The sequence below is a fragment of the Phodopus roborovskii genome, unplaced genomic scaffold, assembly GCF_943737965.1.
Source record: "Phodopus roborovskii unplaced genomic scaffold, PHOROB, whole genome shotgun sequence".
NCBI lineage: Eukaryota > Metazoa > Chordata > Mammalia > Rodentia > Cricetidae > Phodopus > Phodopus roborovskii.
Window position 1 is genome coordinate 3,796,259 of NW_026126461.1, and position 24,326 is coordinate 3,820,584.

The 24,326-nt window shown below is 45.6% G+C and overlaps 1 protein-coding gene across 2 annotated transcripts in view; it reads right to left on the reverse strand.

The window, feature by feature from the left end:
- Iqca1 (IQ motif containing with AAA domain 1) overlaps positions 1 to 24,326 on the reverse strand; it is a 106,102-nt gene that overhangs the window by 63,512 nt on the left and 18,264 nt on the right. For both annotated transcript variants that reach the window (XM_051190771.1, XM_051190770.1), the window contains 2 exons: positions 20,390 to 20,595; positions 26 to 110 (listed from right to left, as the gene is read on the reverse strand). In XM_051190771.1, coding sequence (XP_051046728.1) covers positions 26 to 110; positions 20,390 to 20,595 — 291 coding nt within the window. The remainder of the gene's footprint in view (positions 1 to 25; positions 111 to 20,389; positions 20,596 to 24,326) is intronic.

Here is a 24,326-nt window from a genome sequence, read left to right on the forward strand (position 1 = left end):
TTTTACTTCTCATACATTCTTTTACCTGTTCCGGGGTCTTGTTGGAAAATATAATAGCTGAGCCTCCGTCTTCTTCATTGGGGTATTCTGGAAATGTACCCGTTAAATTCCTGTGGAGAGAAAGAATGTGAGTTGAAAGAGAAGTGAGATGGATCTCTTGGATAATGCCTGACTTGACAACCCATGTGCATTAATATCAGTAAGTGGTGGTTCTCAGGGCAAGGACCCCTAGGCCAGGGGCTGGCAGGGTTTCTAAGTAGCACAGAAATAGGGAAAAATAGCCTGAGGTTTCCTTGCCTCTGGGGATATGTTAGTCTGGGGTGGACATCTCTCTCTTACAGATTCTATTTTTCTTCCTCTGCCTTATTCCCCCTTTTAATATCAAGATATTTTGTGGTTTAGTTGCAACAAAGACAGAAGCACAAATCATTTCTTCCTGTTTAAAATTTAGGGTAAACATAGGACTTTGAAACTAAACAGAAGGGTGGAGTTGTACAAACGGCATGTCCGGAAAGTGTCTGAAACCTTCACACATGCTTTAGGTTTTTAGGAAGTTTGGGGCCCCATGTTTGATAGCTTCCAACAAGTTACTTCTTCAGCCACAATATTTCTCCACAGAGAAAGCAGACTGTGGGATTTAGTGTGGAGAGTTACTGAAGGGAGATGTGGTCATTATTTATAAGAGAAACTGACTTTGACATAAGTGTTACACTTATTCCATGTGTAGGAAAAAAATATACTGAATTAGAGCCTTTCATTCCCAGAAGTAGAGAGCCCAAAGCTTGGAGGAGGTGGCCATGTTTAACAGCTTCTCAAGGTACTCTTCACACTTTTGAGGCCCTCTAAGGGTTTCTGTTTATATGAGAGGTGCTATTGATATTTACCCTATTAGATGTTAGAACTCAGATAATTCTAAAATATGCATTTTTTACTTCACCTAAAAATAATAAACTTAACATTAGCAGAAGGAATGAATCACCAATTGTATCCAGCTCTGAACACTTTGAGCTAGAAGAACCAGTGGATTAGCAAGGTATGCCATGGCTGCAACAGTGGCACAGATGTCATGGGGGCAACCTACCGCATTCTGAATGGATTTAAGTCCAGCTTCACAAGGTGAAGCTTACACCTGGTACCATTATTTAGGCCAAGAGCCTACAGCCGGTCATAGGCCCTAGGGAAGAACTTACTACTGTTACTCTGATAAATGGAAATCGTGGTAAACCAATTGCTGATGAGTTACCACTATACCCATAGATTAGTATGCTCCCATAGATTAGTACATCACTAAAGCTTCTATTTGTAGTAGGTGGTGATGGTGCTGGGTAATTTTCTGTCAATTTGACACAAGTTACAGTCATCAGAGAGGAGAGAACACCAATTGAGAAAATGTCTCCGTAAGATTAAGGCTGTGGACAGGCCGGTAGGGTATTTTCTTAATTAGTGGTTGATTGCAGAGGCTCCAGCTTGGGTTGTATAAAAGAAAGAACAGTGAACACGCCATGATGTGCAAGACAGTAAACAGGACATCTCCATGGCCTCTTAATCAGCGCCTGCCTCCAGGCTCTGACCCTATTTGAGTTCCTGTCCTGACTTCTTTGAGTGATGGATTTTGATAGGAAACATTAGCCAAATAGACTCATTTACCCCAATCTTGCTTTTGGTTATGGTGTTTCATCACAGCAATAGTAACTTTAACTAGGGCAGTGATTGTTACAGAGACCCACAACTTGCCTAAATGAAAACATTAAAAGACTGCAGACTGCTCAGCTCTAAATGGCACATTTAAATCATACTCCCTTCCTCCCAAGGCTCAGGAATCACTGTGGAAGAGGTGGCCAAGAGAGGGTGAGATCTAGACTACAAAGAAGCAGCATCTTCTGGACACAATGGGGCAGCTGAACGTTTGGACTTATAGTGATCGTGACAGCATGCACAAGACCTGTGAGAGCTCAAGCCAGCGCAAATCCTAACACTGAGGCGGCGGGGCAGGATGGGAAATTTTCATGAAGACTCAGCCCTAGCCAAGGAGCGATTGGCAAAATAGCTACTGGAGAGGGAGAGTCAGATTTCTCTAAGACATCCAAGAACATATGGGCAGCACAAGAGGCCTTGAGAAGTAGAAGAAAAAAGAGAAAACTAAATCACATGGGTAGGGAAGGGCGCATAGACCTGGGAGGAGTTGGGGAGGGGGTGGATATGATCAAAACACACTATACAAAATGCTCAAAGTGGCGGCAGGTAAACAAACAAGAAGCAACCATTCATGTTTGCATAGATACATATTTCTATGAGCAATAAATAGTTTTCAAAGTCATAGACTTTTCAAGTCTACTGGAGCCTGGTTTATTGAACCAGACTTGCTGGACACTCCGCTCTGCTTCCATGCTCCAATATGCTGCACTATGTTGTGCTAGTTGGAAATTCAGGAAGGGACTCTGGCCTCATGCATACCCGTAACTGTGAAAGAAAGGAGTGTGCTGACAGCCTTCCAGGCAACTTGGACCGTCCTGCTGTGACTTGGCATTGCAGCTGGAGTGTAGTTTCCTGTAGCTGCTGGCCATAAGGAATCACCATCTCAATGGACCTCCCCTCTGTCACTAAATCACTGGTCTGATGGACCTATGGGGTATACTGGGAACATCAGGCCTTGCTCATTTCGAAGATGATGGTCTATTTGGTTCTTCAAGGCATTTCATCCCATGGTGAGAGTCAATATGGATCATCAATTTGACAGACTCTAAAATCTCCTAACAGACAGAACTCTGGGTTGTCTTTGAGTTTCTAAGCTAGCTTAACTGAGGTGGAAGACCCATTCTAAATGTTGATGGCACAGTTGCAGGGGCTGTGATCCTGGCCTGGATACAAAGGAAAAGTGACAGCATCTGGGAGGCACACAAAGGCAGTTCTCCATGAATTCTAGGCCAGCCTTGTCTATATAGTAAGACCTTTGCCTCAAGGAAAGAGATACACAAACTGAGTAAGTTGTATTTGTGTATTTAGAAACACACATGTACACACACACACACACACCACCACCACCACCACCACCACCACCAGCAACAATTAATGCAAAATAAGGACATGAATTTGAAAGAGAGCAAGGAGGGGTATATGGAAGAATTTGGAGAGAGAGAAGGGAGAAATGATGTAATCTCAATCACACACAGAGAGAGAGAGAGAGGGGGGAGGGAGAGAGAGGAAGAGAGAGAGAGAGATAGAGATAGAGATAGAGAGAGAGAGAGAGAGAGAGAGAGAGAGAGAGAGAGAATGGCTGAACACCAGCAGTCATTTATTTCTGCTTCCCATCTGCAGGTGCAATGTGACCACTGTCTCCTGCCCCTCCTTCCATGGCTGCCCTTCCACACTGGACTGCACACTCACACCAAGGCAAAACAAACCCTGTCTTCTGCAAGTTGCCTTTGTCTGGTATTTTGTCATAATAAGAAAAAGCAGGGCAATATCAAGGATACCATTCATCAACACTGAGAAGGCTGAGACCTGGAAGCTGGCAGTCTCAGAGTGAGGGACTCCAGATTCACTTCCTAATCTCTATCAAACAATAGCTGTACTTGAAATGGAGGTTGCAACAGTCTTCCTTCCATGCCCACTACCAAGACTTCCTCAGCCACCTCTGCAAGCGATGCCATCATATGACTCTCTCCTTGTATTAATGAAGTTGAATTTTTTAGGGATCATAACAAATGTAGTAACACACCCCCCCCACACACACACTTTTCATTGTATGTATATAAGTGTGTCTGTGTGAGCATATGCTATGTGTGGGTGCCTTGGAAGCCAGAGGTGTTAGATCTCCTGTAGCTGGAATTACAGGAGATTGTGAGCCATCTGAGGTGGTGCTGGGAATTGAACTCAGGTCCTTTGGAAGAGCAATACATGCATGTTACCTTAATGGCTGAGCCATCTCTCCAACCTTGTGACTTTCATTTTCCCCCTCCCAATCCCACATTCACATGATCCCATTTTGAACATTACTTCTTAATTTTAGAATGTGTCGATTTTAATAGCAAGAGTTAGACATTAAAATTCCACAGTAATTTTTGAAAATAACATTAAATATATTCATCTTAATGATTGTACTTTATGTTCTGTTTGGCTCTGAGCATTTTGGGCTTTGGGATAAGCTCCTGTGTAGAGACAGATGCTGATGGTCTTGTAAGACAGAACAGCAAATATTTAGGCATCCATGGTAATTTGGGCATTGTTTATGGGGCTTGACAGCTGTGACTGCAGGGGATGCCCTTCTGGAGCCTCCTGGAAGGAACTGAAGACCCCAAATTATACAGTGTCAGGACCCCAAATTATACAGTGTCAGCACCAAGATGCTTTTGATTAACAGTGGAAAACAAAGTATCTGTTTTGGGGAATCCTATGCCTCTGCCCCCTCACCTGCCCCATGGCACATTCCCCCACAGACTTGGATTCTATGGATGGTGGAAGCTGCCTTCCCACCTGGACTCTGGGCACACAGTAATGCTACCCATAGAATCAGGAATCCATAGATGCATAGATGCCTTCAGGTGAAGGCACTGAGTGAATATGGCCACCTTTTAATGATGGCCACTTGCATCTTTACAAGCTCCTATAGCCAGGTACCCCACCTGGTGAGCCACCACCTTCCTGTCCCATCCTTCAGACACACTTCTGTCTAAGGCTCTGGCCGTCTCAGGGAATACTCTTCTTGAGGTTCTTTCTTTCTCCCTGTGTCTTCCATGCGTTCTTTGCTCCCCCACTTCTCTTCAGCATCTGCTGCCCTGAGAACCCTGCAGCCGCTCCTATGGCATGCTCACTCTCCTGAGCTCTCACCCTTTGAACTCAGCTGGGAGAACTGTCACATCCAGCCACCCCATTAAGATCTCTCACAGGTTGGAATTGAGCTATGACCCTGACCCCACCGATGCTTATGATGAAACCCTAACCTCAGCACCTCGGGATATGGCCTTGTTGGAAAGGAGATGGTTGCAGCTGTGCTTGGTTAAGACAAGGCTCCACCTCACAGTCCCCAGAAAGACCCAACCTGTTGACACTCTGGGCTTCCTGCCCAGAACCCAGACAATGCATTCCTGCTGTTCGGCCACCCAGACTTAAGACGCAATTACAGCAGCCAGGGCCAGCATCCGAGTACACAGCTTATGGATTTGCTGCTTTCTAAAGGAATTTCATCATAATGCTACATCTTAGGGGTTTTTTTTTTATTGCTATGATTAAACACCATGACCATATGCAACTTGAGGAGGAAAGGGTTTGTTTTAGCTTATAGTTCCATACCACAGTCCATCACTGAGGTAAGTCAAAGCAGGAACTGAAACAGGTCACGAATCTGAAGGCAGGAGCCGATGGGGAAGCAATGCAGGATGCTGCTTGCTGGATTGCTCCTCGTGGCTTGCTCAGCCTGTGTTCTTACAGCGCCCAGGACCTCCAGCCCAGAGATGACACCACTCACAGTGATCTGTGGCCCTCCCACAATAATCAGCAATCAAGAAAATGCACCCACCAGCCAATCTGGTGAAATATTTTCTAAATTGAAGTTTCCTCTTCCCAAACTGGCTTGTGTTTTTTCCCCGAACTTTACATGATCCCGTTTTATTGCAGTTTCCAGTGTTCTGCATCCATCCCTTACCTTGGGCTCAGGGCTCAATCTTCGGGCCCCCTGTTCCCTGTTTGCCCACCCCACAGCCTGTGGTCTCACCCAGTTCACAGCTTGGCTCATCACCCATATATATGCTCAGCTCTTTAATGGCATCTCATTTTCATCTCTCCTTGGCTCTCATCTCTCCCTGGTGCTGACCCAGATCCAGTTGCCCACCCAACACCTAGAGGCGTACAAGTTCTGAGATTAAGTGCCCATAGCCCAAGCTTTCTTGCCACTCTGACCCCCAAGCTTCCTCCTCCTACCGCAGAGACTGGACGCTCTGTTCCAGTCACTGCATGGAGTGCTCCCAGGAGCATGATTGGGAGTTATTTTCGGCTATCTTTTTGTCCTGGTTCCACCTTCCTGGCATGTGTGGAGGGTGACACATGACTGCATTAGACCCAGGGCACTGCCACCAGGCACTTGCGTACACCATGAGCTGGCCTCTTCTTACTGTTCTGTGGCCACCTGGGGTTAGTGGCAGGTGAGTGAACCCTTTGAAACATGTGTCATAGTGTATCATTTCTTTGCTCAAAGGTCACAGATCCTTTCAAAACAAAACTCTTGCCCATGTCATGAGGTTAAGCTTTGTTCCAGCTCTCTTGGAACAACTGATACCCTGGCCCCTTTTATTCTCAAGTGGCTTTAAGCTGTCCTGGTTTGGGACTTAAGGTACCTGGTTTCTCCAATGATCCTGGCCCCATGTGATCCTGCATTCAGCCTCCCTCATCCTGTCTCCTGTACCTTTTCCTGTATGTCTAGTTCTGGTGTATCTGGTGGCCTTCTGATCCCTTCATTTTAAATCTGCTCAAATGTCATAGTATCAGACAGGTCCTGCCTTACCACACTATATGGCATAAAATGACCAAATATAATAATTTTTCTCTCACTTTATACCCAAAGATCTGGTAGAGGCACATATTTGAGGAATGACAAAAGGAGGAACATCAAATTGTTTTGAATCTCTCTCTGCAGTCCGGAAAATAAGTTTAATGAAGGCAAGAACCTTTTCTATTTAAAATGAACTTGGAGGCAGAGTTTTCTGCACAGTTCCAAGATGTTCACTATGCTGAGATTATGCATAATTATTAAAAATTACAGCTTTCCCCCAACTATGTTCTAAAGCCTTGATTATCTTTAAACTTGCACTGTCTTGCTGACATATGGCGGGCAGCATGCTAGAATGCCATTCCAGAATTCTGCCTCCTCCCCACCCATTTCCATTCATGCTCAAATTGCCTCAACAGGCATGGTCAGAGAAGGCTCTTCAAGTGGGCATCACAACTATTGGGCAGAATAACCAAAGCAGAAAGCTTTGTGGAACACAGCCAGAGCCACCTGCATGGGTCCCATTAGCTCACCCTTGTCTCCAGAACAAAACGGGATGGGAGTGACGGAGGTGGGAGGGCGATGGGGAGGGGCAGGGAGACGAGGTGGGGGACGCAGCCAATGGAAAGAGAGAGCCTGAAAATGGATGCTGTCTTGGCAAAGCAAGTCTTCAGAAACCCTGAACTGTTTGTCAACACTACAAGCAAGCTCTGGCCTATGTCATTAGGCATGATGTTTTCTAAAGCAAACTTTTCAACTTTGAGGTGTGTATTTAATTTTTTTTTAACCAAGACAAATATTAATTTCCAAACACTTTCAGTGTTCATGCATTTCCTGAAATGTACTGAGAAAATGAAGACACTAAAATTTAGAGATTATTTAATATCCTTAATAGAATGAATCTCTCACCCCCCCCCCCCCCATTACTAAGTGATAAATCGCTTCTAGGATGTTGAAATACAAAAAACCCAGGGAGCAAGTGTGCCCGCCAAGGGGAGCCTGGAGTGCTCATCCCTGATGGAGGCCACCAGACGCTAGCTTAGTAAGCTTGGCGCCCCAGAGCTGCACTGGGGTGGGGACAGCTCTAGATAGCAGCTTTTGACATTTCCTTTTCTACTTCTAGGATCAATCACAGGGCTTGGCTCTTAATGCTTTGATCCCAACTTCTCCAATCATACGCCTCCTCCACTGGGAATGGCCTCAGGACCTGGCTTTCATCCCCCTGTCTTGGCTCTCTGAGATGTGGTAGTGACATCCTGAGCCTGCCTCAGTCTCAGACAAGAACCCTTGGCCAGACATCATGGAGCCCAGTACTGCCTCCAGTTTCCAGCTAGGGCCAGTAGGCCTGTCAGTGTCTCTCTTGCCACAGGGGATTTTATACTCAGGCAGTGAATATTGTTGCCCTGTGCATCAAACATTGTGCATGTACAGGAGAACTCTCCTGTACCTTTGAGCTCCAAGGCAGAGGCTGTACTGGACTCCCGTGGGGAGGCAGCAGGCAGCCTTTCCTGCCCTGCCCTGCCCTGCCCAGACCCACTCAGTCCACCTCAGCCATTTCAGGTTACAACCTAAGTACATCTCGGCTAAAACAGCTTGTTCCTCAACATCAGATGCTCTGTGCAAGAAACCCTTCCCAGGACTTAAGTTCTCATGGTTTTAAGTAGAGAGAACGGAGCTGTGCTGCACAAGTCACCAGGTCCTTCCTCCCACTGAGTGTTTGCAGGATGCTGGGAATGCACGGAGTACCACTCAGGTCCTAAATGAAGATAGGACTCTCAGCAGGAAACGTCCTGCAGTGGCGACCATCACTACCCCTTGCTTTAGTTTAAGAGCAAAGGGGACAACAGGAGGTCCCCTGTGCTTGAGTCTGGGCCTGGGGACAAGTGAAGGCTTGGGGGTGGGCTAGAGCAGGGCTGCTGAGCTCTTTAATCAGCTTCAGTACCACTTTCTTCAGCACAGCAAGTAGGAATGATGTGCCTAATGAAAAAAAAGAAACAACAACAACAACAACAAAAACCCCAAAACTGCAGAGCAAAACAATTTGTAATCACAGCAACTGCCATACTCGGCTGGTTTCTCTCCTTTGTTAAGAGTCTTAATACTAAATAGGCCTCATCATTTCTGCAGTGGGTTTGCCCAATTTTATTTTAAAATATTTACACTTCTGTGGCGTCTCTCCCAGGACATTAAATTCTCAGTTTCTGTTACCAGTCAGCTCTAACAACGTAGTTACTGTAACTATTTTTATGTCCTGGCTCTCTTTTAAAACGGCATTTATCAGAAAGTACTTGTCTCCACATGTCAGCCCCTGGGCCGCCCTCTTAGTTCACTGATCTAAGTTTATGCTTTATTAGCACTTAAGCAGGACTTATTTTTCTTTATAATGCACTTTAGAATACACAGCTATTTATTCTTCCTCGTTGTTCTTAGCTTCTTATTTTAACCTTAATGACTTTAATAATTATATTTCCTGTTCAACAAATAATCCTGTTGGGATTTTAATTGAAACTGTTTTATCCCTATAAATCTTCTAGGGTCAATCCATCGTCTTTCCATCGAGCCAGAAGCAGGGTCCATCTCCCCATCCATCCAAGTGATCCTTTTGTTTCTTCGTGGTCCGCTCTCATTTCACGTAGCTCTGATGTTTCCCTTGAGTACGTCGTCCATCATTATTTAGCAGTATAGTTTCCCACTCTCGTGAAGACATTTATTCTTGTTATTTCTCCTTTGTACTATCCTGGTTATCAACTCTCATTCATATCATGGCACCAGTTACCGTAGGGACAAAGGTTGTGCCCATCGTCTGTGAAGTGTGTCTCTATTGAGGATACAGCATCTTTGATTCGTCCATTCATCCTGCATCTGTTCACTCACAATGTGCTCAATGAGTATGTGCGGTATGCTAGACATTGTCTACAACTGAGAAAAATCATCATAGTCTCTCTGCACTTAGCTTACATCTTGTCATGTTTAAACTAAATGTTGTTACAGTCTATGCCCTTTCTCCCATGTTTTAGGTTTTCAGATAAGAAGGGAACATTTAACTAGATCAAATGCTTTCTCTGCACAAGCAGAAGTGAACAAATGGCTTCATCAATGTCTGACTTCCCTACATGTAACTGTATTTGTAAAGCCTTCTGATTGTACATCTCTTGGAAAGGCCAAAGTGCTTTCTGAAATAACTGAATGAATCACAGAAATTCTGGATGTGCCAACACGTAAGAAGTGAGAAATCTAAACACAACAGGGTGTCATGGACTCAAAGAAGCCAAGTCAGTCCTGTACAGTAAGAGACCAACATGAGCCCCGCCTACTCTCTGCCCCTTCAGCATTGCCTGTAGAATGAAAACAAAACACAGAATTCTGAGAGCAGAAAAGCACAGGCAGGCTCTCTTGAGCTAGGATTCCCATGAAGCAGAGGGGAACCACACAGCCTCTGACTAAAGGGTGTCCCTGGGTGCCCGAGAGCCCTGACAACAGCATAACATGTCATACTTGCATTTGGGGCCTTCAACAGGACTGTTACAGCATTGTGTGTGTGTGTCTATGTGTTTGTGCATATGCCTGTGCTTGTGTGTGTGTGTGTGTGAAAGAGAGAGAGAGAGAGAGAGAGAGCATATATATATGCATAGGTTTGTGTCTGTGCCTGTGTTAGTATATATCTATGTGTATGCATGTGGTGTGTGTGTGTGTGTGTGTGTGTGTGTGTGTGTTGGGAATTGAATCCTGGGCCATTAGAACATACATCTCTACAACTGAGCTACATCTTCAACCTTAAAATGTTTTGGTTTTAGTTTCTAAATTTTGAGATCAGCTCTTGCTAAATTGCCCAGGTTGGCCTTGTACTTACTCTAGCCTAGAAAGGTCTTGAATTTCTGATACTATGGTTTCAACCTCCCTGAGTAGGTAGGATTATAAGTTTGTGCCATCAGATCCCCTCTGCTTTAGGACTTTTAAGGATGGTTATAGTGTCAGGTGTGGTGACACGTTTTGTAATATGGCGTGGAGGAAGCTGAGGCAGGCAAGCACACTGCGGGTGTAGACACCAATGAGCTGAGCTTCAAATGAAGCTTCTCTAGATCAGGGAGAAGTTGGGAGACTGGGTGGAGTTTACTGGAAATGAGGAAACTGTGTGGGAGCTGCCATAGCTACTCCTTCAATGGGGACAGAGTAGGAAATCCCCTTGGAGTGGCCTGTGAGATGGCTCAGCAGATGACTTCCTCAGCCCTGCCCCAGGCCAAGCCTAGCAATCTGAGTTCAGTTTCTGGCATGGACACACACACACACACACACACACACACACACACACACACACACACACACACACACCTACTACTACTAATAATAATAATAAATTCAATTTAAAAATCTTCTAGGGGACGAGGGCATTTCTGTCTCTGCAAAACCTTAGGCTTGTTGTTTTAAAAATAAGAGCCTTGTGCCCCAGAGAAAACTTTTGTATTTCCTTTGACTTCTGGAAACTACAATTTACGTGTGACAAATGAAGGGAGAAATGCTGCTACCTTCTTATAAAATGTACTCGGGGACTAATGTTGTCTTTCTCACTAAATATATGATGGACATTGAGCGCTGTTTCCCTGCTCTTTTATCTGAACAAGCTGAGGGGAAACACTCCGGCCTCGTATTTTTCTGCTAACAAACGGGAGGTGTGGTGCGCTTGGTAAAGTTAAGGCCTATTAAAAATTTATGGATATTGTCAAAAATTCTCATACAAATGTGCAAATGGCCAGTCTGGAATTCACAGTGATTTAGAAAGCACAACTCCTCAAATGATAAATTTCCCCCTGAGGCCTGACACCAAGCTTCCACAGGTCTCACCGTCGCAGACGCACAGGACAGAGATTTATCTGTGTTTCATCAAGAATGAAAAATATATGGATGGAGGAGTTTCCGGCCGGTCCCCCCACCCCTAGTCATCCAGCCACCTCCATTAATGTCAGCAGTCCCATAAATTTCTCACAAGTTCTAAAGTGAGTAGCTTGTGCCACTGCACAGAAGCCTCTGAAGGTGTCACTCGCTGCCAATAAATTCACAGACACTCAATAAAGGCAATGGACTACACCTGGACTTGATTATATGGTCTCCTTGGGACAACAAGTGGCCTGTGCTCAGACAAGAGCAGGACAGCCCTGTGCACAGTCTCTTGATCCCCTAGTGCTAGATAAGAGGGTCGATGCATTCATAGACACCTTGCTTGTTAGTGGATGTTACTAGTTGGTACCAGTCAAGGTCAAGGCTTCTTGGCCCAAGAGTATCATCTTGAATTCCGTTCATGTTTGCATGTGACAAGCGCGCGCACGCGTGCGCGCGCGCGCACACACACACACACACACACACACATCCAGCCAGCTTGCCCTTCCCTTTACAATTTGATTGAAAGAAATACTATATTAGGGATCACATGAGAACCTATGTTGGTTTGCTCCCCGGTTGGGAAAGTGACGAGCAGATCTTGTGTCTACTTTTCTGTCCCAAATGCCATTTATGACCCTGTCAGGAGAAGGGCAAAGGCCTTTCTTCATTGTCACACTTCAAGACAAGCCTTCAAGACAAGGCTCAAAACCCAACCCTGTCCCTTCCCCCTCAGAAGGAGTTTTGCCTGTCCTGTCCTTTTCCAGCCCTCTGTCCTTATTTGGTCGTGTGGTGAGTGTCACTATGTTTATGAGGCACAAAGGTGCGGCTTTTTCTGTCCTAGCAGTATTTATCCAAACCCTGGCGTGCAGAAATGAAGGCCTTCTGTGTGTTCAAAGTCAGAAGGCCCTGCTTGCAAAGACCCATGTGTCATCTGTCACCAGTGTCACACACTGTAGCAGAGATACTTAGGCGTTAGTATCTAAGCCAGGTCTAAGCCTAGGATGAGTTTGCATTCTTGGATGGTGATGGGCCACCCTCTGGAGACGGAAGATACATCTTGGACAGTTAGTGGACACCATGCTTCTGTGAGACCGTTATCATGGAGAAGACTGCTCTGTCCTTGCAGTCTGGGGCGTACACTGAGAACACAAATGGCCTAAGGCTTTTACTTGGACTTACTTATGGGTCTAGACAAAGGAAATTAGCCTACTGCATTTACTGAAGAGCCTAGCATCTGTCTTTCAGTGAGCTCTGGCACCTGGATTGGGGACCACAAGAGCTCCCTGGCTGCTTGGTGCTGGGCATTTATTTAATTTGCTGTGACAAGACACATCAAAACACGTGCTTTCCCAGCTGACCTGAACAAGGGGGAGCTCATGGACCCCAGACTGACAGCTTGGAGGCAAGCATAGGACAAAACCAGGCCCCCTGCACATGGGTGACAGTTAGGAGGCCTGAGCAGTCTATGGCCCCGGTAATGGAACAGCATTTATACCTAGTGTATGAATGAACATTGTGAGCCCACTTCCCATAGAGAGACACTCTCTCAGCCTAGACACACAGGGGAGGGCCTAGGTCCTGCCCCAAATGATGTGACAGACTTTGATGATTCCCTCATAAAAGGCCTCACCCTTTCTATGGAGCAGAAGAGGGATGGTATGGGGGTCGGGGGGGGGCATGGGAGAAAGGGAGGGAGATGAAACTGGGGTTGATATATAAAATAAGATTGTTTCACATTTAAATTAAAAACAAAACAACACAAGCCTTCCTCTGGGTTGTGCACCTGAACAGAAGGCCTCGGTGAATAGTGCCTGGACCTTAAGTCCTTACACATCTTTTCTCCTGCCCCTGTTCAACCTCATCCATTTCCCATGGAAGCAATGGCAGGGAGGAAGGAAGTCAATTTGGCTTCTCACTCAGGTAACCCATGTGTTTGTGCCCCCTCTGCTCACTGCAGCTGCTTTTGAAAATTCACTGAATGTGCACTTACACAAAGAATTCACATAACGAGCCCTCAACCTATTTCTCCCTGTGTGACCATCCCCTCCCCCGTCTTCCGTAAACCTCGGTTTCATTTGGAATATAACTCAAGATCCCTACGGAAAATGGAGAAAACACGAAGGGGAAAAAACAAAAAACAAACGACAAATACAGCTCAGCTCCTAACCCCCAGAGGGTACCTGACTGGGCAGCTGGTACCTTCCTTTGATGTCACTGAATGTTCTCAGAGGGAAGCGCTGCCCCTTCCCTGGAGTCCACCCTGGATCTGCACACTCCACATTCCTAAAACTCTTTCCCCTGTATCTTCATCCTCCATCTGCCAGTCACTAGGTGGACTCCAGCCAAGTTGCCCAACTTCTGTAAGTCAGCAATGTCTCATGTGAAATAACTAGGGTTAGTCACAGCCAGCTTTCTCATATCCTGGGCTCTCCTCCTCCTCTTCCCTCCTCCCCCCTGCTCTCCTCCCTCCCTCCCCCTCCCTCCCTCCCCCCTTTCCTCCCTCCCTCCCTCCCTCTCTCTCTCTCTCTCTGGCTGTCTCTCTCTCTGGCTCCCTCTTTATTTTTAACTACATTTCATGGAAACATGAAACAGCTGAGGGAAGAGAAGTCCTCCGAGGTACCTCGTGAGCCCTTGACCGTGAGCGCTATGCGGTTTGAACATGAATGATTCCCCACAGGCTCGTGTGTTTGAACACCCAGTTCCTCCAAGGGCTGATGTTTTGGAAGGCTGTAGAACCTTTAAAAGGTGGTGCATCACGGGAGGAAGTAGTCACTAGGTGTGAGGTTTGATAGCCTGGCCCTACCTCCTGCCACCCTCTCCTTCCTGGCTGTAAACTCCTTTACTCCTCTGCTCCCATGACTGTCCGTGCCTCCTTAAGTTGAAAGTCAAATACGCCCTTCCTCTTTTAGGTTGCTTCTTGCTAGCCAGCAAATTTCTGTTTCCAGCCTGATCCTTGCAGGGCCAATGCATGGAGACTGCATTGACAGGTTGGTTCTAGAGTTCCTGAAGCATGAGGGAGAAGACAGGCCAAAGTCTCCCAGACTTAAAATGCCAAATTTTAACTCAAAGAACTGTGCACTAAGATGGGGTTGGGGGAGCAGACTTAACATCATTCAAACTGTATCTCAATATTAAGACAGGTGTATGGTCGCAGCAATGGAAGGTTTGATTCGATGATTACATGGCACTCAAGACAGATCCTCCCGATCTCTACCCTCCTTATCTCAATTTCATTGGTGGTCTATTGTTACCATGGCTATAGGGTGGGCAGCTCATCTCTATTATGTAAAGAATTCAAAGCGATGGCAGTGAAATTAAAACGAGAATGACAGCTGGGAGGATGATTCGGGCCGCTTCGAACTCTGGGCTGCCTGTGATGCTGTGTGGGCTAATTGCGCTGGTTGTTGTGTAAGGCATATAGTGAAATAAAGTGGGAGAATAAAGAACTAATTAGATAGTTCTGCATGGGGATGAGTATGAGCACCTGGCACAGACCCCACTCTGGCAGAACAGGAGGCAGGTGTGAAAGGGGCAAACTGTTAGTACTGAACTAGTGGGAACAGAGGTGGTTCAGGCACCGAGTACAAGGGCCAGCGGCGGGAAACAGGACTCCGTTCCCATAGGCCAGTGTCAAAGCCAAGGTTTTGCTGTCCACTGAAGACAGCAGCATAGCCAGCAAATTTCTGTTCCCAGCCTGACCCTCCCAGGGCCAGGGCATGCGGACTCCGCCTTGACAGGTTGGTTCCAGCGTTCCTATGCATAATGTAAAGGAGAAGACAGGGCCTTGTATCCAAGGTCTCCCAGCCTTGAAAAGTCAAAGTTTAACTCGCATAACTAAGATGGGGGTGGAGAGCAGTCTTAACCTTGTTTAAACGAGACTTTGATTTTTTAAAAAACAAAACCCCTAAATGACTGAAACCTTCTCCAGAAAGAATGAATCTGCAGGTGATCTCAGACAAGCTACTCCCCTGCCCTGGGGCCTGAGCACATTCCACACTGGCTGTTCTTGTGTCACAACCCTTTTATGACCCCTCTCCTATCAATGCCTCCCCCTCCCTCTCAGGCCTTCCTCTCTCCACCACCCCCCACCAGCCAATCTCTCCTTTGTAGTTTGCTGGGCAGCTCTGTGACAAAGAGGCCACAAAGTCTGCGATTGTCAGAGTGCTAGCCCCAGGGATGAATCATGGGGTACCAAGGATGTAACACATGTTCTGAACCATAAGTTGCATGTCTGATGGGAGTACCATGAATCCACATTATTCTAATGGCATCTTGTTTACTAATCTATACTGTCCTGTCCATGGAGTAGACATTGAGACCGTTCCCCATTGCCAACACACATTTAGATGAGGGGAAAAAAAAGGAAGGGACAGGGTATGGCTCAAGGACACAAAGACTTAAGTGGTAGAGTAGAGCTCTGAACCCACAAAGCCTCTCCTCTAGGGCCTCAACTCCCAAGCTAGGAAGAGAGCATGTGCGTGTAGGCAGCATTCACGGTACATTTGTTTGTTGTACACACAGGATGCATAGTTGCATCCTCACATTAACAGGCAGTGGTGGTAGCTACATCTCCAGCCAGGCATTTCATTTGACCTTCACAGTGACTATTGTGTCTGCTGGGAAAACGAACTAAGTCTATATATAAGTCACAGCACTCACGGGCTTGGCTGTGAAGTGTCACCCACAGACTCCTGTTTGAAAATGCGGTCCCCAGCTGGTGGTGCTAATGGGACCGGGTAAAAGCAATGCAGCCTGGGGTAGGCTTCAGGAAGTTGCTTGGCTCTTGCTTAGCCAACAGCTGAAGCCGCTTCTAACTAGTTGTGCTTCCCACACTGAGATCTTTGACAAAGGCTGCTGCTTCACACAGCCCATGCTACCACAGGGCGAGGTGTAACCCCGCACTCTGCAGGAGATCCCAGACCCTTAGAGTGTAAAGGTGGGGGGGGGGAGAAGACTACCAAAGGGGAGGTGTGGGAGGTCCTGGCAAGGGTCTGATGACTCCCTTGACATAATAATGACAAATGAAAACCTAGACAGTCATTATTCTTAAAATAGGTCAAAAGCTTAAGGACCTTCAACATTCACTTGAAGAAAGAAAAACAAAAACAAAAACAAAAAAAAAAAAAAAAAAAAAAAAAACAAACCCAGCACCAAGACACAGAAAAGCAGATAAAAGACATAATGGCTCAGAGGTGAACTATTAAGAAGCAGAAACAATTAAAGTAAGTTGGAGATACACACCTTAACCCTAGCACTCAGAGGCTGAGGCAGGAGGATCTTGAATTCAAGGCTATCCTAGGCTGCAGAGTTAGACCCTGTCTCAAAGAAAAAAACAAAAATGGAATTATTCCCCAACCCCCAAATAATTAAATGAGCCAGGCAGTGGTGGCGGTGCACGCCTTTAACTCTGCAGATGCAGTGTTAGGCAGATCTCTGAGTTGGAGGCCAGCCTGGTCTGCAGAGCAAGTTCCAGGATAGCCAAGGCTTCACAGAGAAACCCTGTCTCAAAAAAAAAAAAAATTAAATTAAATTAATATAAATTCCAAGATCACTTGATAGCCTTTTTAAAATCCACCCTGCAAAATATTAAAAAGATTACAATCAGTTTATGAACAAGTGCACCCATGCAATTGAATGCCAAGCATTCAATAAAAAAAAAAAAAATTCTTTTGGAAAACATTACAGGGTCGTGGGAAAGTTCAATGTTAAAGTTTTAAGAAGTAGCAAAAATATGAATAAATAGAACTAATTAAAATACACGAGAGAGAAAAGAGAAGAAAAGGGACTTGACAGAAAATGTTCACTGTCACCGGCTCTGTGTGCTGAAACAAAAACTATACCTAGGCCAAACTTTCTTCTTTACACTCTACCTCAAATGAATAGGTGTTATATTCGAAGTTTAACTTTTCAGCAGGAGGGGGAGGGGATGAGAGACCAGGATAAGACTCAAAACAGGCAAAAGTCATTATACAGGTGTATGAAACTATTGTTTTTTACAGCTTTATCTAGGATAGCTTAAGAAACAAATCATCAGAGGGCATGGTGTCGCACACCTGTGACCCAGCCCTCGGAGGTGAGCTTCACCCTCAGCAACTGGGTGAGCTGGAGCCTGAGGCCAGCCTGTACATAATGATCAGATGAGCTGAGAGCGAGCGTCTGTTTATTGCTTCTCATGATCGGCTGACCTGCACTGCGCATCTTTTTGGAATTTATTCTGAGAATTGACCGGGCTTCATACTTCAAAAGACAATATTTGCTTTTATTTGCCTTTGATTTTAAAAAAGCAAGAGGCAAAGCTCTTTATCAAAGTCCATCAGATGACTTTAATCCAATTATGAAAATAAATTTACCCTCGACCTTACATTACTTCAAAAAGAGGAATTTTTATGCCTTTGTGATTTCTGCCCAGTGTGCCCATGAGGGAGCTTCGGACCCACCCCCAGACGCTGGGGTCAGGAGGAAGTGTCCTCAGAGGACCCACCAGCTGTATCTTCAAAGAAATTCAAAAGTGCTGAGACAACCAGGCATTCCCAGAGTGACACCCAGGGCCTCCTGGGACTCAGGTAGGGAAAAATAACTCATACCCTGTTGCCATCCTACTCAATTCTGCACTGGGAACGACACAGCTATGTGAATAATGAAGACATCACCTTAATCTAAATGTTCTAAAAACCCAAATGTCCTAAATGTTTTACATCAACACAAGAGGATTGCTCCCCCCCCCCGTGTATTTTTAACTGATTTTTTAAATCATCATAATAAGACTGAAACAAAAGAATTCTCACAGAAGAAGGTAGACTCTAGAGTACCCACTCTCCTTGGAGCCTGGCTGGAGGCAACCTTCAGTTTCTCTGCACCCTTCTGGATGCTTTCCACATGTGCGTACACAGCTTAGGGTGTTGGGTGTGTTTAAAGAGTGTGCCGCTTGGAGCAGTGTGATAAAACACTGTGCCGTGCTATCCCATATATATACTACATACTACACACACACACACATATTATCTAGAAGCATCATGGCGCTTGCTCATGAGGGAGGCTTGGGCACCCAGGTGTGTGTGTGTGCGAACTCACCTACCACATCATCCCCACCACATGGCCCAGTATTAAGGTGATAATTGACAGGTATCTGTCCGTGCCAGCAGTCTGGTCACTCTTCACCCAGGTGTGGCACTGGGTGTTTGCTGCTTGGCACTCTATGTAGGCAGGCTCCATAAGAAGAGAAATCATGTATGATTCTTGGGAAGGGGACATCTGAAATGACTACACATCTACATAGAAAAGATAATTGACTCGAAGCGACTGTTTAAAAGCAAAAGTGCAACTTTCCCTTAGGAGCAGGTGTGGGTTGAGAATAAGGCGGAGACAGTGGGTTTTGATATTCTGAGAAACAGCAAATCATGTGATTTTTAAGATCTAACACACTGGCATATTGCTGGAACCCTACCCGTCTTGTGGCGTTCTAACAGCTTGACTTGAGGTATAATTGAAAGGTGATAAACAACTCAGATTTCAAGAGTGGGATCTGATAAGTTTTGACAATGTGTGCATCTGTGCAACCATTGCCAGGAGGAGAAAACAGAGATTGGCGGGAAGGAAGGAGGGGAACGTCCTTATCTGTATATCCCTCCCCCCCGGAATGAGTCCAGATTCTCCATCAAGAGCCTCATTTAAACGCCCCTCCTAGGCAAAGGAAACTGTGCATTCAATCAATATTGAATTTGAAAAAAATAATGAAATGTGTAGAAATATCATTTTTAAGAAAGTAGAAAAGAACTCTCTCACCAAAAACATATAATTGCTATGCCTAATACCCACCACAAAGTTTTGGGTAAAGTTCCACTTTACCCAAACTATTCAATTTCCATATGAGGGCAACATAGGGAGGTTGAAAAACGGTTGCATCATTCCATTCCCCAGCCCAATCACATGGCTGTGGACAGGGCTTGGCTGTCCAGATGCTGGAACAAGCCCTCCTGCCTCTTGTCATCTGTTATCTGGGAGCCTCCCTATGCCCCTTGTGGGCCTCTACACCGACAAGGAGGTGAACGATGAACTGGAGGGAGGTTCCATCGCTTCGGCTGGGTTCTTTTCTGTGAGGGAATATCTTAAGCCTAGGCCCTAGGAAGGGAAGGGAACCCAGATGTCTGCTCACAGCCTGCCTTCCACACATGTACACTCTTGTTGAGATACAACTTTTCTATCTCTAACACTTCAGTTTTCTTGTCCCAGTGAGCTGACCAGCACTGGCATTGGAGTGTCCTAGGACCTAATGTTGGGGTGATACAACACCCCAGCATGGAAGGAGACATCCCAGTCTCCTTCCTCAGGGCCCATGATGGGGCATCCTTATTTCTCTCCCCTTGGAATAAAAGATATTTTAACACATCTCCAGCACGCAAAGTTCCAGACCACATTACATTTCATTTAAAGGCAGTAAGTCTAGTAGAAGAATAGGCCTGGGGCCTTGACCTCAGAACTCCTAGTAACTTAACACTTCAGGGAGTCCTAGGGCCTGGAACTTGAAGCTGCCTGTGACCTACAGAGGACCAGGGACTGAGATCCTGAAGAAGGCTCTGAGAAGCAATGGCTTGCTGGTTCTCAAGGGAAGGGCAGTCAGATCTGGTTATTTCTAGCTCCCTGGGCTTTAGAAACACCTGGCCATCTGGCCCCTACCCAGTGCATTCTGTTTTATGTAGTCACAGAGCACTGTGTAGGCCATGTTAAGAAAACAAATAAACCAAGAAGCAATTCAATTCAAACCCCTTCTGAATCCTTAGCATCAGCATTTGACTCTTTCAAGATGAAGTCAAGAAACCTCATATCTCCATCCTGGAGGACACAAGCCTGGTGATGCACCAAGCCAGGTGGCTGCTCGAGCTTATAATCCCAGCACTCTAGTGCTGAAGCAAGGGGCTGCCTCTAAGTTCAAGCCTGGCTTGTCTCAAAAACAAAACAAAAAACCAACAAGCTAACAAACAACAATGGCAACAAAAGCACCTAATGAGTTGAGCCTCTCAAGAGGAGACTAATCACCTGCATTCAATGAACCACTGGCGGATCTGGTCCTGAAGATGCTCCTTGATGTCCGGGCCTTCCATCAACTTCAGCTCCTCCTTGATACTCACTAAGGCTTCCTTGTAGTTCTGTTCATGTTTCAGCTGCACCTCATTCCGCAGGTGAGCCACTTTTTCAGACTGGACAATGGCGGCGCTGACTTCGTTAAAGAGAGGGGGTGGCTTCTGAAAAGAAAACCCCCAAAAGGGTGAGGTTCTGAAATCCATAGGACTGGGGAAAATATTAGAAGTGAACCTAATATGTTGTGTCATTGGACACAATGTCTATGTCTCACCATAGACATGTTACCAAAAGATTACATTTAGAGTATGAGAACTTAGCCAGTGCACGTGCCTGAAAAACTCGTCCACTGTGGAGAGAGACAACAGGGCTAGCTCCACACCATGGCACACCCCGAGATGGGTAATAGCTCAAAAAACACATATTCAGATCCAAAGAATCCAGGGCACATTGATTATGAACACTTCCAAAACTCCTGGATAAAATAAATCTTTTCTATTTTAAGTTGATCATCTTAGATATTTTGTCACAGTGACACCAAACTAGTCTGAATAAAGTCACCTGCTCTTCAGAAACCAAAGCTTTCCCAATCTTCTTGGTCAGTGGAGGAAACAGAATGTGGAAAAGGGGCATGCTTGTCACAAAGGCTACTGAAAGATGCTGTGATCTGATTTTGTTTAGAATGATCTAAAGGTCAACTCTCCACTAGGGCAGCCTAGTTCAGACATACATCCCAACATATCTTATAGAATGGTCCTCTTCTGATGATCTGTCAATCAACAAATCAGAAAGCGGTTTGTTGGTGTGGTCCATCCTCTGGGCACTAGCCCAGAGCAATGCATAGCATCTGTACCAGGTTGTAGACAGACATTCCTCAAGTGGTGGTAGGATAAAACTCAGTTCTTCTGAAGCTCCAAGGGAGCAAAATCAGATAGATTATCCCATACCTCTATGTAGGAATCTATCCAAGTGCCACATTGGAAACTAGCATGCAATGGTGTAAAAAGGTGTGGAAGGGAGCCAATCCTGGTGCTTATATTCCCCGATGTCAGAAATACAAGAGCAGGACAGTTCTCCTGTACAAGGCATGAGCCTGGCATCTAGAGAAATCCAGAGGTTCAACCAATGTTCTCAAGTCAAAGGCAGGGAGACTGGGTACTGAAGCCAGCCTTTCACAGGTCCTGAGAAAGCAACATATATTTCTGGAAAATCTGCATGTTGGTGTTAAACACCGGTATCTTCAAGTCTAAAATTATATCTTTAAATCTAAATTTATATGGAATAATTTAAGTCAATTATGTTGGTAACCAAAGTTACCAATACTCAGAACTCATCACTTCTGAGCTATTCTCCTGCCACCTGTGTTCTTGCAGCTATCTGTGGTCTCTATAGCAACACCTACTGTATTAGCATGAGTAACTTCTTAACTGCTTAGGGGAGTAACCTGGTCAGTCCCAGGGGACACTGCGATATCCAGTGGATTGGTGACTTTGGCGCTGATGTCCCAGCGCAACCAGGCAAATCAAAGTTCAGACTCACATGTTCTGGGAATTCTGTACCATGGTCAGTGGGACAAGCAAGCTTCTGTGTCTTCCATGTGTGTGCATGCACACACACACACAGACATCACAGACATACACACACAGACACACAAACAGACACACACACACACACACACATACACCTCTAAGGAACACTTCTGGACTCTCATGTGAGAGAGATTATCTCACCTTTCCATCTGCTAGAATTTAGAATCCATTAAAACCAATCAAATGAAACAGAAGAGAAAGCTACATGTGTAAGACCTTATAAATGTGCCCACTAGAAACTTTTAAAATGGACCCAATTTTCTCATTTAGTATAAAGAGAATTTAGTATGATGAGTACAATTTTTATTAAGGTGGATCCAGAGTGAGAATTATAAAATCTTTTTATTTTGCATTTGTGTGCATGCAGGTGTGTGTGTGTGTGTGTGTGTGTGTGTGCGCGCGCGCGCGCGTATGCACACACAAGTGCGAAGGTCAGAGGCTGATTTTGAGAATCTTCCTGGAATCTCACATCTAAACCAGAACCCATGAACATGGCCATTCTATCTGGGAAGTCTGCTCCTGTCTTCACTTCCTGAGAGCTAGGGTCACAGGTGGGCCGCCATGTCCACCCAGCATGTATGTGGGTGCCTGGGGTCTAAACTCCTGTCCTCGTATTTGCACAGTAAACACTCTGACCTGCTGAGCCATCTCTCAGGCCCCTGTCAAATCGTTTTCCAGGGTGACCTAACCTCTCACGGCTTGGTGTTTCTTTGTCTCATAAGGCCTTGCACTGTGTCTCCTCAGCGATACCCGCATTCATCTTTCAAGGGCCTGCAGGGCCCCATTGGACAGATGTGGGAGCTCCTTCACTCTGTGCTGTGTGGCTCCTCCCTGTGTCATTCAGATGGGAGAGTTCATGCCAGTTTCCCCAGGTAGATTTTTCTCTGGCAAGAATGCTGCAGGGTCGTTTGTAACTCCCTCCTCTTACTGCTTTTGCATTTGAAGGTTCTAATAAATTTGCATCCTGTACTAACTAGTATCCCGTCCTTTGGACACAAACATCTTCTCTTCTTTAACAACATTGGTCATATGAATTCAAATGTGTTAGCTGGCCACATAAACAGCAACTCATTTAAAAATAAATTAGGGTTATTAAAGGGAGAGGGAGAACGTGATAACATACGATGTATTGAAATGCACGGGCTGTAGATTAATGCAAGTTAATGAAGGCTCTCCATGAGAGCAAGCCATTACATCTGCCGGCTCTCCACAGTTAACGACCCAGAACGGAAGAACGAAACCTACATTTCCAGCAAGGTCCTCTGTCAGCAAAAACACACACATTAATAATTGATGTTGCTGAGGATATGTGACATGAGGCAATGCTTCCTGAGTCGGGGGAGTGGAGGACAAGACTCCATGCTCCGCTAATATCCATGTTTAGCTAACGTTCGACAGGCTCCAGCTTTAAAAACCTTTGTTGAAATTAGAAAGGGAAACCGGTCATTTATAAAAACCCGTTCAGTGTATCAGTCTCAAATAGACTGGGAATCCGGTGGTTTGGTGCTGGCAATTATCCAAGGAACTTCTGTGTGTGGGGTGGTTGTCACCCAAAGGGAAGGGACAGATCCCAGCTAGTGCCTGTGCCCCAGCTCTCCTGGGGCTTGCTGGTGTGCACTAGTGCTGGGGGGGGCGGAGGTGCTTAGAAAGGCTGCTTTGACATCCGGGGCTCTGGCCTCATAGGAGGAAGACCTCTGGCTGACATCCTACTCTTCATCAGGTCCCATTGTGTAGTGCTAACTGGTAGGTGTCCCATCATTTCAGAGTCCCCTGTCTGCATGTATGCAGCTGTGGGGCCACAAGCACACCCACTATGCACAGGGACAGGTAGAAGCATAAGTAAGCTAAGGCCTACAGGGAAGAGAATCCTTTTCTTTGGTCCTCTGGCTTCATGGAGTTCAATGGGAATCTTTAAGACCAATCATTGTAGTCAGCAACAATCTGATAAAGAGTAAGGATGTTTTCTAAGCCCTTAGATTCAATTTCTTTAAAATTCCAGCATTTAAGCTTTTGTTGTCTTTAGTGGTGGAGGCTGAGACTGCCCCATTTGTGGCCAGCACTATGAGGTAGGTTTGAGTGGTTTACACATATGAACTCAATTAGGCCTTAAGCAGAGAGGTGACTCCTTCCACACATAGTGTGAGGCCATTTTGTCTGATAATAGTTCCTTATGGATGCTTTGGACTTCACTTTGATGGCAATGTGCAATTTTACTTGGTGGCTACTGCTGAACCGCCCGCCTTATGTGGTGGTTTTACATAAGGCGCTCTCCCTGTTGGGTCTGCAACAACACCCTCTCAGGGCTT